At 50.3% G+C, this 15,073-nt stretch overlaps 1 protein-coding gene across 1 annotated transcript in view; it reads left to right on the top strand.

Annotated features, from left to right (window-relative positions):
* Positions 1-219: 219 nt before the first annotated feature.
* Positions 220-15,073, top strand: part of PHGDH (phosphoglycerate dehydrogenase) — a 30,731-nt gene continuing 15,877 nt past the window's right edge. The window contains exons 1-5 of the mRNA XM_082657501.1: positions 220-432; positions 6,615-6,766; positions 9,437-9,502; positions 12,315-12,369; positions 12,458-12,556. Of these exons, the coding sequence (XP_082513627.1) occupies positions 295-432; positions 6,615-6,766; positions 9,437-9,502; positions 12,315-12,369; positions 12,458-12,556 (510 nt within the window). The 5' untranslated portion in view covers positions 220-294. The remainder of the gene's footprint in view (positions 433-6,614; positions 6,767-9,436; positions 9,503-12,314; positions 12,370-12,457; positions 12,557-15,073) is intronic.

The raw sequence follows: 15,073 nt of genomic DNA, 5'->3' as shown, positions 1-15,073 counted from the left end.
ACTCACCAGGTGTAGATAAATGCTTCGGCTGAGATTGAGAAATTCATCTCCGGAGAATAATGTGGTGGGCGGGGATCTGAAAGCTCCGAACCGCGAGGAGGGGGCGGAGTCACAGAGAGTTGGAGCGTTTCTGTCCAATCAAAAGGAGACGGCAGGAGCAGGAGTGGGAGATAAGGGGGAGCGGGAGATCGCGAATCCTTCCCAGTTACACGAGCCAGCCAGCCGGAACAGCAGCTTCTCCGTTTAGGTGTTTCTGCCCAGGGAGAGCTGCCGATTCCGAGGCCGACTCCAGCAATGGCCTTTGCAAATTTACGGAAAGTGCTTATCAGTGATAGCCTGGACCCTTGCTGCCGGAAGATCCTGCAAGATGGAGGGCTGCAGGTGGTGGAGAAGCAGAACCTGAGCCAGGAGGAGCTGATAGCCGAGCTGCAGGTTAGGCGAGCGGGAGACAGACTAGGGCTGCGAGGCATCCTCCGCGGACACTGGCTGACCAATTCCGGCCCAGCGTGCCCCACCCTCACCCCCATCGCTGGTGTCAGTCTTGGGGTCTCCCGAGATTGGGGGCTGGGAAGGGGGGAGGGAGAAGAAGGAGGGAGGAACAAAGGGCGGCAAGCTGCAGGATGCAAACTTTCCGTTCCGTTTGCAACCGCGTGTTTCACGTTGGCATGCCTCCCGCCAGCATTGCAAAGTGCTGGCTGCTTCAGCTGGTCCTGCAGGCTGCCCGGGGGATGCCAGCGCGGCTTCCCAGGGCCGTTGCGCTCAGTGGCCCTGGCAGCCCGGCGCCGCCTCTCCCCACCTCCAGCGGGGGCCCCGGGGGAGAGGCGCCAAAGTGGCTTCCCTGCTTGGAGCTCAGGGACCGGCGATCCTTCCCCAGCCAAGCCCTGGCTCGCCCAGCCAAGTGCTGCTTTCCCTGGGGGGCCCCGGCGGAGTCCCAGCCTGTTCCGTGGCTGCTGGAGAAGCTGCAGGGAAGGCGGCCCGGCTGGAGCGGCAAACGCCATACCCGCCTTTCATCTGATGCAAGACTGCTGAGAGTTTTCACCGCCCCTCTGCCGCCTGGGAGCGCTCGGAGGAAAGAGGGGCGGGCGGGGGGCGCCCGAGATCTCCGCGCCGGCCACGCGGCAGTCGCCTCGGCCGCCGCTGTCCAGGCTTAGTCTCCGCCAGTGGGCTCGGCGGGGTCAGGAATGGCCTGATCGGACGAGATTCCGATCCCAAAGCCCCCAGGAAACGTATATTTCCTAGCAGATCTTTCTCAGGAACGTTATCACCGTTTGTGCAGTTTACTTCAGATCTTTCTCTAACTTGCTTGTAAAAATCCTGCGAGGTTTGGTGGCCTCTTCCTGCCTTATAACATTTATTTCGTGAATTCTTCACTCCAGTTTCTGCACTTCTTACTTCTGTACTGTGCCCAGCGCCCAGGTGTCTCTACCCGACCCGTCCGGATGTATTCTCCCCTGCCCCCAAACTCCCACACCCCGCAGTGTAGCCTCCTACCAACTTCAACCAGTCTCAGCGCGGATCCACCCTCTCCAGAGTCCCTTAAATCAAACCACAGAGGTGGCTACTGTTGCTTTAGCTGTGAGGCAATCGCATGGTCTTCATAACTGCCATTGTATCTCCTGCTGTGTTTCTCCATGGAACCCCTGCCGCTCTTCTCCCACCCCGTGGTACTGTATTCTGCCCCTGGCTTGTACGCAGAGAAGTTTCTGACTGGTCCCTGTCTTTTTTATTTTTTTGGCTGCGTTGGGTCTTCCTTGCTCCTTGTGGGCTTCCTCTAGTTGCGGCCATAGGGAGCTGCTCTTCGTTGCGGTGCTCCGGCTTCTTACTGCGTGGCTTCTGTTGTTGTGGATCACGGACTTCAGTAGCTGTGGCACGCGGACTCAGCAGTTGTGGTGCACGGGTTTAGTTGTCCGTGACATGTGGGATCTTCCTGGACCAGGGCTCGAACCCGTGTCCCCTGCATTGGCAGGTGGATTCTTAACCACTGCGCCACCAGGGAAGTCCCTGGTCCCTGTCTTAAAGAAGTTTGTCAGCTAGTTAGGAGCCTGGCCAACACACGGTGAGACAAGTGACCAGATGACACAGTACTTGAGTGCTAAATGAGACCATCCGGCAGCCTAGCCTTTTCCTCCTCCACGGCGTTGCAAATGGAGAGAAGTGGGTGATCAGCCTGGACTTGGTGGGGGCCAAGGGCTCAGGACGTGATCCTTGGACTACCCTAGGACTGGATGGGGAAACGGCACCTCACACTTGTCACCTCCTCTTTTGTGCAGATGGTATCATGGCCTTGGCTCTGGGCCGTGGCCAGAAGGAAGTGGAGTGGTCTCTAGATTCTCACCTCCACCAGACCACCGGGTTGGGAAGAGTGGCCTGGACTTGGGGCTTCCCAGCTTTGTTATGGAAATTAAAATTCTGTACCCCGGGGGTAGGGTGGGTTGAGAGGGAGTGGTGAGTGTGGAATTGACTAGAATGGGAGGCCCTGGTCACTAGTGGAGGGTTTCCATGGTGTTGAGAGTTGGCCGGGTGGGTGCAGGGAATCTGGGGCTGGAACTTGGAGGACATTTTAAAGGCACTGAAAACTTCTGGCAGGAGAGGAGGGGTGTTTGTTGGCTACATTGTTGGACGGTTTGGGAGTGCCCAGTCTTCACGTCTGTCTTTGTAAAAAGCACTAGGTTCAGACTGCTGGTTAGTCTCCTTGGGCCACTGGAGGATCCTCATATCCACACTTGCCTCTTGTTATTCTGCATGGAGAGGTGCCTGGGTTAGTGGCCCCTGCCCTCCCCTGTTTAAACCTTTTTCATACTGAAAGAAACTGGGGCCCAGTGCCTGAACCAGGCCTGGCCTCCGTTCCCACTCCTTGGTATTCTGGGCAGGCACAATTTATTCTCTCTCAGTCTGTGGTCAGGAAGTACAATCATCCCCCAGAACCATGCTTTTCAGACTTGAAGCAAGTCACAGCTCATTAATGGGTGATGAAGTCCATTTAATGGGTCATGATTAGCATTTAAAAAAACAAAATAAGAAATATCAGAGAGCAATGCAGATAGTAAGGCTAAGTATTGTGTCACGAAATTTGTTTCAATTATTATGTGTTTGTGGTGTGTGTGGTATATGAGTATAAAATCATAACTTAAACATGTGTTTCTTACTGTGGGTCTTAGTCAAAAGTTTGGAAAACACTGGCTTGGAATAATAAAGCATCTTGTTTGGAACTCAACTAAACTCTTATTAGACTGTGTACCCCTCTTCTATCAGCAGATGTCACATCTTAAATAAGCCTAATATGCAGGAACATTTAAATCTTAGCATGTATCAGTGGCTTTTAAACTTTGACCATGGCCCACAATAGGAAATTCATTTTACATTATAACTCACTATACACACACATATGTGTACACACATACACTAAAGTTTCATGAAAGAATACCCTTACTAGATGTGTTGCGTTCTGATATTTTCTTCTGTTTCATTAACTAGCAATGCTGGTCAGAATCCTCTAAACGCACGCTGGGAATGCATTTAATTTACTGAAGCACCTTTGTATCTTTATTTCAGAATTTGAAGAAAGGATAAGAAGGGAATAAAGTTCGATGCAAGAGTCCATGTTTTGAAAGGCTCTCTTAAAATGCAAATTTCTAGCCTTTACACTAGGATTTGGTTTGCAAGAGTTAAATAACCATCTACTTAATCAGGATCACACATATTGTGCCAAACCGCGCCCACCTGCATTCTCTATAGCTGGGGAACATGATCTGGAGAGGTTCTCTGACTTCTCCTGTGATGTAAGTCAGAAGCAGGAGCACTGCTAGAATCATCCCCAAGGCCAAGCCTGTTCTTGGGAAAGGAAGCATGTGTGAACTTGAGGAACGTGAATGGGTTTCCACTGCTGAGTTTGCATAGTTTGTCCGGAACAGCTATAAATCCAGCAGAACAGTGGACTGTTGTTTTCCAGCTCTGAAGCAGCTGTGGGACTGGGAGTGGGGAGGAAACCCAAGTGTAAGCAAATGCCTGTTCCAGCCTGCATTCTTTTTTTTTTTTTTCTGTACACGGGCCTCTCACTGTTGTGGCCTCTCCCATTGCGGAGCACAGGCTCCGGACGCGCAGGCTCAGCGGCCATGGCTCACGGGCCCAGCCGCTCCGCGGCATGTGGGATCCTCCCGGACCGGGACACGAACCCGTGTCCCCTGCATCAGCAGGCGGTCTCTCAACCACTGCGCCACCAGGGAAGCCCCCAGCCTGCATTCTTATACAGATAGAGCACGCACAAAGCAGACAACAGTAGACAGCAGAGTGGGTGCAGTGTTGAGATTCCTACTGCGGGAGTGCCAGAGAGGACCTTGGGGTGCTGCAGAAGAAAGTTATAATCACTGCAAACTGCAGGGAAGATGCGGGTGGATTTGCAAAGGACTGCGGTTTGCATAAGTAGAGGAGAGGAGTGGACTGCAGGGAGCCAAGTCTCCGAGGGATGACGTGGGGCCCGAGAAGGGGACCGGGCCTGGAGTGCAGGGCTTTTGAGGGATCAGCGGCAGCTAGGTTGGTTGGCACACAGGCTCTCAGTAAATGCATGCTGGTTGAATGAATTCTGGTTTTTTGTTTTTTGTTTTTTTTTGTGTTTTTGTCACACCGTGTGGCTCAAGGTATCTTAGTTCCCTGACCAGGGATTGAACCCGCGCCCTCAGCAGTGGAAGTGCAGTGTCCCAACCACTGGACCACCAGGGAATTCCCTTGAATGAATGAATTGATGATGTGTTTGAATGAACAGGAACAGGGGTAGTTGAGGGTGTAAAGGGTCTTGAAAGCCCGTGAACTCTGGCCACAGGAATGCCCGGATCGTGTGGGACCAGCGTCTGCTGAATGGGAGTCTGCAAAGGCAGATTCCCACTTGGGATGGGTGAGCTCTGCATGTACATCTGTGCTGGTCTGACTGGAGGCTCTTCAGACTTCTTGGCTTCACAGAAAGCTGGGACACACCCTTGAGGGAAAAGTAGAGAGAGACTGCAGGATAAATCTCTGTAAGGGAGATCCTTCCACAGACAGAGGTCGTGCTTGTTAAAGAAAAACGCCATGCTGTCTCTGGGCTTGTCCTCGGGGTCTGCAGGAATGGGGTGGACTCCTGGGGAGTCTGCATCCTCTTCTACAGCGGGTCTGTCCTGTGGGAAGCAGATTCCCAAGGTTTGCGGAAGGGCTGGCAGCTTTGGAGCGAGCATTCAAGGAGCATTCTATTCAGAACCACAGACACACAAGGCTTGGAGTGCCCGTGAAGGGTCCTCCATCCAGCTGTTTGCGGTCTGGCACAGCCCCCAGCCAGTGGGGATGCATGAAGCATTCATGCCTCCAGAGAAGTAATTCTGCAGCCTCTCTTGAACAATCATCCCAGTGTTGAGAAGCCCTCCAGATCTAAAGAGGCTGCGACGTAAGCTTCATTCCTCTTCTTCCATCCGTGGAGAGCAAAGAACTCTGTGCTCTCTCTGCATGTAACTTGTCCAAACTGGTTCCAAGGCTCTGGGCTTGCACACAGTAAACACAGTGTGGGTCCTCACCCTGGGAGCCAGATGCCCGTGGCCTTTCTCTGTCTCCAGAATCCGTGTGGTGAGGAGGGAAGAGAGAAGGTTCTCGTGGGAGAACCCACGAGCTGGGTGCTCCACTGGGGAAATGCAGCGTGGCTTACAGGTGTCAGATCAGATGTGGGAGGGACCCCAGGGGCCATCTGTTCCAATGCTCTTATGTTACAGAAGGAGACCAGGGTACGGGGTGACATGACTTGGTACAGTGACCCAACTTGTCATTGCCAGCCCTAGGCCTAGAACCCCAGCCTCCTGGTTCCCAGCCTGCTGCTTGTGCAGTGACCCTTGCTGCTTGCCCACCAACCTGGGACAGCCAGCTTGGGACAGAGTGTGTATTTGCTCACCTGCTCCATTTCCTGGGGATTCTCATCGGGTGTTTGGCAACAGTATCCTTATTCTGCAGAAGATACCACTGGATTCTGGGTGAGCCTAAGGAAGATTGTCCTGGGGTCTGGCTTAGCCCAGGTATAATGGCTGTGATGAATCCAGAAAGTCTGATTTTTCACATAGGTATAGTCTTAGCCTTATATTGCCTGGTTTTCCAAGTAACTATGGACACGTTTAATTATTTTCTGCCCTTCCCCTTACTTTGGTTTCTGTTTTAGGAAATGTTTTTCTTTTAACAATTTGTCTTTTATTCACTTCATGTATTCATCTATTGAGTGCCTTCTGTGTACCAGGCATAGGGGCTTACAAAGTAGAATCCAATCCCACCTCTTCCCATCAGTAGCTCCGTGTCCAGTGGAGGAAGCGATGTCCATTGAGCGGGGCCAGATATCATGCCAGGCGTTGTACCTTCCTGTCTCATCTCTTCCTCACACACTTAAGGAGGCCGAAGCTCAGAGTCATAGCTTGTCAGGACTGGAGCTTGGATGTGAACCCAAGCATGAGTGATCGCGGGGTCTTTCAGATGTGTGTGCATAAACGTGCCTTCCTTTCCCTGAATGTATCCAAAGTCAGCCAGCCTGCAGGAACTCCCACTGTGGACAGAAGGGCTTTACGAGGTCTCAGAGACCAACTCTGTGGATCCAGGTGTTTCTTCTTCTGCCTCAGGACTGCGAAGGCCTTATTGTCCGCTCGGCCACCAAGGTGACCTCTGATGTCATCAACGCGACCAAGAAGCTGCAGGTGGTGGGCCGGGCTGGCACGGGCGTGGACAATGTGGATCTGGAGGCTGCAACAAGGAAGGGCATCCTGGTCATGAAGTAAGTCGTGGAAGTGGTGGGGTGGTGGTCCAGGAGGCCGCCCGCTCCAGGCCAAGTCCAGAGAGGGGCGCAGCACTCACCGCTTAGCGGTTCCCGGGTTTTTGACACAGAGGCTCTCTTTGTAATCTCAAAATGCTTCACACACCTGCCCCCTAGATGCTTGCACGCCTGCAGCCTGGTTGGGGAATCAGAAGAATGCTGGTGGATTTGTCTCAGTCCCTGCTTCAGCCCTGCCCTTCCCCCTCGGCTGTTTCATCTGAAGCCAGGTTCTGTCGGCTCTGCTTGACTATGGTCTCCCTTGTGCAGCTGCGTAACCTTTGCTAGTAGACGGACTCTCCCATTCTCTCTTCCTCACTTCCCTGCACCCTTCGGGGGCCGGGAACCCAGTTTCTCTTTACTCCAGGGCCAAGAGGGAAGGGGTCCCCTTTAGAGCTGTTTTTGCAGAAACCCAGGGCAAAGGTCATGGCAGCATGCCAGCGCTAGGCAACACTCATTTCTGGCCCCGGTCTGGCATGTAAGTGGTGTGGCAAGGTTAACCCCTTCCACTTCTCTGTCCTCGAGCCTTTCCTCTTTCCTCGGGAGCCTCAGTGTTCTCGAGACTTTCCCCTCCCTTCCCTCCACTTCCCTCCATAGGGTAGGGGTTAACCAACCCAATCGTCTGCCTGAGGTCAATATCCAACAGACGAAATGTTAACCAATAACCCATCCTCCAATCTTGCGCTGGACCCAGAGGCACCAGCCCCCTGGTCCCCGCACCTCTTCCTGTATCCCATGTAGCCTGGTCATTCGCTGGGCGAGTCAGGAAGCCAGGTGTTCTTATGGAAAGACAGACTCTGAGAATCCTTTTTTTATTTTTATTTATTTCCTTTTGAAAAGTTCTGTATTTTCAAGGGAAAGAAACTGTTTTTTGGTCTACTTTATTTTTTTATTATTTTTTTATACAGCAGGTTCTTAATAGTCATCAATTTTATACACATCAGTGTATACATGTCTGAGAATCCTTTTACCTTGATTTTTAACTTTTTAAAAATAGGATCTCTTGACTTTTCACCTTATAACCTTCATTTCCAGAGAAGAAAAGAGGGAAAGGAGGGTGAACACGTGTGTTAATAAATTATTTCAAGAGCAACAAGAAAAAGCCTTTGAGAAAAGAAAAATAGTTTCACGGGTATTATCTCTATTTTCCTTTCTGTAAGATGGGTAGAGTCAACATTACCCTATGATTTAACTTGTGAAGATGATTTCTCAGTGCAAAACTTGTTGAGAAATAGGAGGAAAAGTCAAACAGGACAAGATAAAAATATTAGCTTTGTTACTAAAAAAAAGACAGGTTGGGCACATTGATAAAGGTCTGTGGGCAAGGGGCTGACCTCTGTATCTGTCACGGGTACAGCCTCAATAAGACTGATGGCATGAAACTAACACAACAGTGTAAAATCAACTATACTCCAATAAAAATTTTTAAAAACAAGATTGATGGCATGGAACAGCAGGGATTTGTCTTTCTGTAGGCAGGTAGATCCTAAAGTAAGGGGAGAGAGAGAAGGGCTGAGTCATACGTATCTCTCCCAATCTATTGAGATACTTCTCTGCCCCGGGAGAAATGAGTTTGGGTAGAGAGATGAGTGTGTTTCTCGAATGGAGGTCCCTCCGCAGGAAAACATAAAGCCAGGGCAAAGGGGTTTTCTTCCAGACCTGGGGTTAGGGCAGGAGTATATCACAGAACCCAGGGCAGTGGCGTGGTGTTAGGGGTTTTCACTAAGGACAGGTAAGTTCAAGATGTTGGCGAGAATGTGGAGAAAAGGGAACCCTCGTACACTGTTGGTGGGAATGTAAATTGGTGCAGCCACTGTGGAGAACAGTTGGAGATTCCTCAAAAAACTAAAGAAAGGACTACCACATGACCCAGCAATTTCACTCCTGGGTATATATCCAAAAAAACCAAAAATGCTAATTCTAAAAGATAGGTGCACGCCCACGTTCATAGCAGCATTATGTACAATTGCCAAGATATGGAAGCAATCTGAGTATCCATCGACAGATGAATGGGTAAAGAAGATGTTATATATATATAATAGAATACTACTCAGGCATGAAAAGAATGAAATTTTGCCATTTGGATGGTTTTGGAAGGCATTATGCTAAGTGAAATAAGTCAGACATAGAAAGACAAATACTGTATGTTATCACTTACATATGGAATCTAAAAAATAAATCAAACTAGTGAATATAACAAAAAAGAAACAGATTCACAGATATAGAGAACAATCTAGTGGCTACCAGCGGGGAGAGGGAAGGGGGGAGGGGCAACGTAGGGGTAGGGGGTTAAGAGGTACAAACTATTAGGTATAAAATAAGCTGTAAGGATATACTGTACAATGCAGGGAATATGGCCAATATTTTATGATAACTATAAATGGAGTGTAACCTTTAAAAATTGTGAATCACTATATTGTACACCTGTAACTTATATAATATTATACATCAACTATACTTCAATTTTTAAAAAAGTCAAAAAAAAACCCATAAAACTAAACAAAACAAACAAAAAGAAGAGGAAAGCTTATGGAGCGGGAGAGAGAGCACAGCGTGCACTAGTCTTTCCACTGGGACAGGAGTGGGAATCCTGGGTCTGGCTGACCGATGTCCCCCATCTTCTTCCATCTTTAGCACCCCCAGTGGGAACAGCCTCAGCGCTGCGGAGCTCACCTGTGGGATGATCATGTGCCTGGCCAGGTAAGTCCCTGACTTCTGAGCAGAGTCACTGTCTGTGGTCTGTCAATTATTATGACTCCCTAAGCAAACTGACCCCGAGAAACTTAGAAACACTTCAGCTTGGTGACTTGCAGGCTGCTAAGAACCTTCAAGGCCGTCAGTCCTCAACTGAACATTCGTTACACTGGTTCTGGCGCACCAAGGTCAGGTGGCTTCTCAGGTTGTTTGCAAACACACAGGATGTGCATGAATCTTACTGTGCTGGGTGGTAAAATGACTGTATGAACACTGCTGTTGAAAAGGCAGTGGGTCAGTGGGAAGGGCAAGGAGCCAGTGGGAGGGCAGGAAGATGCTCTGGGTCCCTTTGCAGATCCGCGGATCCTTAAACCAAGGAACCCAGGCAGCCAGGACCCCTCACGTCACTACTCAGGCCTGAAACCTTCTGGGGCTGAGAAATGATTCCTTTCCCTTCTCAAGACCTATTCTCCTCCCTGCTGGGAGGGGATCTGAGGGAGTTCACCTTTGTTCTAACTCTTCCCCAAGATTTCTACCTGAGATCTTAGGTATTCACTGATATTCACTTGTCAGTGAAGAGGAGAGGAGGTTGGAGAAAGGGAAGAACAGGGAGAATTGCACAGCAGGAGGGACCCAGCCCGGAAGGGGTCCCTAAGCTGGCTGTCTGGATCTCCTGGAACATCTGCAGAAGTGTTGAGGCCTGATGCCCTGGTGTCACTTGTGCTATTAAATTCAGTGGTGGTTTCTTTTTGGTTTCTTGGGGGGGTGAGGGAGCGATCCCAGTGCAGCTTTCTAATTCTCTCACTTTTTTTCTGGAGGTTGTGTTTCCCTTGCGAGTCAGGAATAATCTTCCTCCTATTCCAAGACCAGCTTTACTTAAAGGAGTAGGCAAAGTGGTATGACTTAGGGGAAGCGCCCTGTCGCCAGCCACTCATCATGACCTCACTCATCATCAAAACCAAGAAAGAAGCACCCTGTGAGAAGGAATCACCAGTCTCTCATAACCCCTGTGTGCTGGTTTAATCAGACCACTTTCCAGGCAGGGCAGCGGTAGAGGGGGTGGGAAGTGTGCACGGTAAAGTTGAGAGCATTGGGCAATGTGGGTGGAGAGCAGGGCTGAATGGGCCTCACGGTGGGGGACTTTGAACAGATTTTGCCTGTTCCTGAGGTGCTGGAGAAGAACAAGGGCACGGAAAGAAAGAGTGGAGAATACAACAAATGTAGATGTCACCGTTGTGCCTGCTTTATTTTCTCTTGTAAGTCAGGCCGGCCTCCGTATAATTCTTGGGAGGTCCCTTGCCCATGTCATGGTCCTCCCCAGACTGGCTTGGTGAGGATCCCGAAATGTTGAAACCTGGGGAGGCACCACGGCCAGCTGGGTGGAGCGCCCAGAGGGAGGGTGTGAGGGTTTCCTGTGCTCCGTGGTGCTGCACGCACATCTCTGAGATGGCGTCTTGCAGTCAGGTGGGCAGAGGTCGGGAGGCCAGAGCCGGGGGCTCTGTCTCACTCGGTCAGAGGCATCCCATCCGGCTGGCTTTGCTGAGGGGGGAGCATTTCCTCAAGGCAAGTCATTGTCCTAAATGACATTCCTGAAATGAGGCCCCATGGGCCAGAGCAGTGAGATGGAGCTTCTTCCATGAACTTGTTATGTAAGCTTTGCTGAGTTTACCCATGAGTTCTTGGGACTCTGATCGTAGAACAGATTCCCATCAACCTCACCCTCAGATGGAAGTCTGTGTCCTGGTAACGTGTAGACAGGAAAGAATGCTTTTTATAAGAAGTCAGTGAAGTGGAAATACAGGAAGGGTTATCTTGGAATCTCTTCTCTCTCACACACGCAGACATGCACACATCTCTGAATTTTGTGGCCGGCAGGAACGCCTGCATTTAAATACTTAGGAGGCTAACTGGTGGGGATGTCTTCCTTGGCTTTGAATTGATTGTGCTACTTCTAGTTGAGTGATGCTGGGCAAGGTATTTAACCCCCAGTGGCCACACTCCACCCCCATGCAGTTGTGAGCATTAAATGAGCTGATGTTTAAACATTGTTCCTTGTCTCTTCCTTTCTAGCTTCTGGAGAAGCCTGGAGGGCCATGTCCCACATGACACACCTTGCCCTCTGACCTCTCGCATTGCCCTAACTTCCTTTGTCCTCTCCAGAAAACACAGAGACTCAGACCTCCATGTTGACCAATAGGAGGAGATAAGCTGTGGAGAGAGTGTGTGTGCGTGTGTGTGTGTGTGTGTGTGTGTGTGTGTGTGTGTGTGGTGGGACAGGAGGTTGTGTGGTTGTTGGAAGTGTCTGGACTACACCACCCGCCCACCCCAGTCTAGCCTAACTCTCAAGGGAGAATAAGTATTCAGCTGTCCCTTGATACAGTGGAAGATGTAGGTTATGGCTCTGGATGGAATGGGAAAATGGAAATTCTTGAATTTCTGGAACATTTGGTGTTATCAAAATCCACCAATACCCCATTTCATTATCCCTACAAACCTGGAGGATTAGCTATTGCTTTTTACATGCCCAGAGTCACTCAGGCTGATACTCCAGCCACTGAGATGGACTCAGAACCTCCTCCCAGACACCTAGCTGGAGACAAATCCCAGGGCTCCAAGTCAGGTCTCGCCAAAGGTTTCCCCCGCTACCCTCCCTTGACCATCCTCGGTGTTTCTGAACCTAAGCCCCCCAGACCCAGCTTGAGCTTGGTTCCCTGGGGGGATGCCCGGCAGAAATAGTGGCTGTGCAGCCCTCACATTGCACCTCCTTCCTGGGCTGGCAGGGTCTGGGTGGGCCCGCTGACTTTGTCTGTCCTTGCAGACAGATTCCCCAGGCGACGGCCTCCATGAAGGATGGCAAATGGGAACGGAAGAAGGTGAGCAGCCGGCTTTGCCTCACCCCACCTGTCTGGGTGCCCGAGGTCCACTTTGGGTGCTGACTTCCACTTCTTCACCTGTTTGCAGTTCATGGGAACAGAGCTGAATGGAAAGATCCTAGGAATTCTTGGCCTGGGCAGAATTGGGAGAGAGGTGGCCACCCGGATGCAATCCTTTGGGATGAAGGTAAGAGGTCACCAGACCACTTTGATGTGGGGCTTCCCATAGCAATTTTGGAGGAGGCAGGTTTGCTTGAGAGAAGCTAAAGGCTTTGCCCTAGGAGGGCCTGACCCCCACTTTAGAGCTCCTGAGTGAATGGGTGGCAAAGTCAGGGAGGGAGGGAACATTGGCCTGCTGATCTAGACCCTTGAATTCAACATCTGGGAATGCTTGGTGGAGGTCCTTCAGCTCTGGGGTGAGTAATTGCCTTGAGTCCCCATGGAGCTGAGAGGGGTCTTGTATCCTGCCCTTCCTTTCCTCCCCTTCTGCGAGGGCCTCCCTGTTTTGCTGCTTCTGTCTTCTGTGATAATTCAGAAAACAGGAGCAAATTTATAACATTAAAACAGAGCAATTGTCCATCCATCTTCTAGCCCCCCTCCATAGTCCAGAAGAGATTGAAGGGTGCTTGCCTATACGCTGTGAAATGATCGTGGAGCCCACGGTGGCCAGGAGACCTCACACATCTCTCAGAAATCATCCCTGACCCCCGCCGCCCACCAGGGCTCTCTCTTATCCTATGCTGGGAGCTCAGTAGTTCTTCTGGTTGACGGAGGGTTGTCATCAGTAGCAGTGCCACCCCCAGCCTCTGGGGCCAATCCAGGAGACCTTGCCGAGGCGGGAGGCCATTCGGCCAAGAGAGGAAGCCCACGGGACTGCCCAGGTGGGCCAGAGAGGTGTAGCAGCTGGGTCGGCTGGTGGCCGTCTCCACGTTTCCTGTGACTGTTGAGGGAGGGATTGTGGGTTCAAACTGCAGCCAGGAAAGCTTTAGTTAAACATTAAGGAAAATGGTTTTGAAAATCAGATCATTTCAGTTCTAGAAAAATTTACATAGAGCTGCTATGGAATTGTCCCTTTTTCCCTTGCTCTTTCCTTTCTATATGTCCCTCCCACCTTCATTGCGTTAGAAGAGACTTTATAGATTAACCCTTAATTTTATGTCGACCTTTGGAGTTTGTAAGTTTTTGCTAAGGGCTCACAGTAAATGGACGATGAACAAGAACCAGGTGGGCAACCCATTGTACCACAATCCACATCTTCTCTCCCCTGCCTCTACTTCCCACCCTATTAATTGAAGTCAGCCAGACATCGTTTCTAAGCCTCCGCACTGGGAAGGGCGGGGACATTTTTCTGGCTCCCTGTGAGAGGTGGATCCATTGATCATGGAAACAAACCAAAGCCGCGTCCTTTGTGCAGGGGTGGTGAGGGGCCGTAGCCACAGGGAGCACTTTCTCCTTTTTCCTCATTGGTGAGGGATCAAGGTAAAGGTTCAGCTCATGAAAAATTCTGATCATCTAAAAGCAGGGGTCAGGGTGAAGTAAAACTCGGGGCACAGGTAACCAAACAGGTGAGCGTTTCATCGATGACACCGTGACTTTGGGATGGTTGCCAGCCCCAGCAGCCGTTCTGTCACATGCACTCCCCTTCCGCACGGTGCCACAGCACACCAGGCTCTTCTAGCTCAGGAACACTCATTGTCAAGGACTTGAGACTGGCAGTGACTTAAGTCAGACAAGAAGTCCCGCCTCATGTCTTGAATAATTGAAGTGATGGATAAGATAAGCTTGTCTGTTCCTTTGGCACCACTCAGCTACTTAACCGCTGCCAGGGCTGCTTCCTAGAGGCACAGAGGAATGTAGGACCTTGAGCATCAACAGCGGAAGTGACTGACAGGGCCCAGCTCAGAGATGCCTAGAGCCTGCTTCTGAGTGTTGATCTGTGTCTCTGGCATAACACTCACCACATGCCCACACGTTTTATTCCCAGCATGGTTTTGAGGATGTGGGTGCCTTTTTTTGTGTGTTGCAGCATGTAGCTGCTTCGTTGGGGGGTTTCTTCTGTCCAGATGTCTCTGGAGGGTTACTCTAGACCGTCGTGCTTCTGGGACATGCTCTTTGAAAACCCGGAACACACCTTGGGATATCCCCCCAACCCCAGCCCCTCAAGAGCAGCCTGGCTCTGGTCCTTTCCCACTGGCCAAAGTGGTGTCTCTTCGTGCTCAGCTGCTCACTTTGACCCAGCTCCTTAACATGTTTCCAGGTCCCAACACATTCTTAATCTCGTCTCAGGGCAGCAGATCACTGACCTGCATCATCTGAACCTTGGTTCATGTTCAAGCAGTTGTGGAGAGCAAGATTTTCTAAAGGGCAAGGAAGGAAGATTCTTGAGCAAATTGTAAAAGAGATGACTTCGCATCCAAACAGGACGCTGTCTGATTAGCGTTTACGAAACACAAGTTGTTTCAAACTAGTCTTGGTCTCTCTTTGGAAATCAGTATTAAACTGGTAATATCATGGGACTCCCTAGATGTCATATATCTTGACTATTTAAAATTATATTGTATTCATGTAATAAGTCAGTGCATCCTCATAAAAACTGAAATATAGATAGAGGTCTCCTAAATGACCACACCAGTCAGAGTTTCCTCACAGGTAACGTCGGTTTGATCTGTGTCATCTCAGATTTTTTCCATGCATTTATATGGAA

The sequence above is a fragment of the Grampus griseus genome (genome assembly GCF_964374135.1).
Source record: "Grampus griseus genome assembly, chromosome: 1".
Classification (NCBI taxonomy): domain Eukaryota; kingdom Metazoa; phylum Chordata; class Mammalia; order Artiodactyla; family Delphinidae; genus Grampus; species Grampus griseus.
This window is presented reverse-complemented; position numbering and strand designations above follow the sequence as displayed.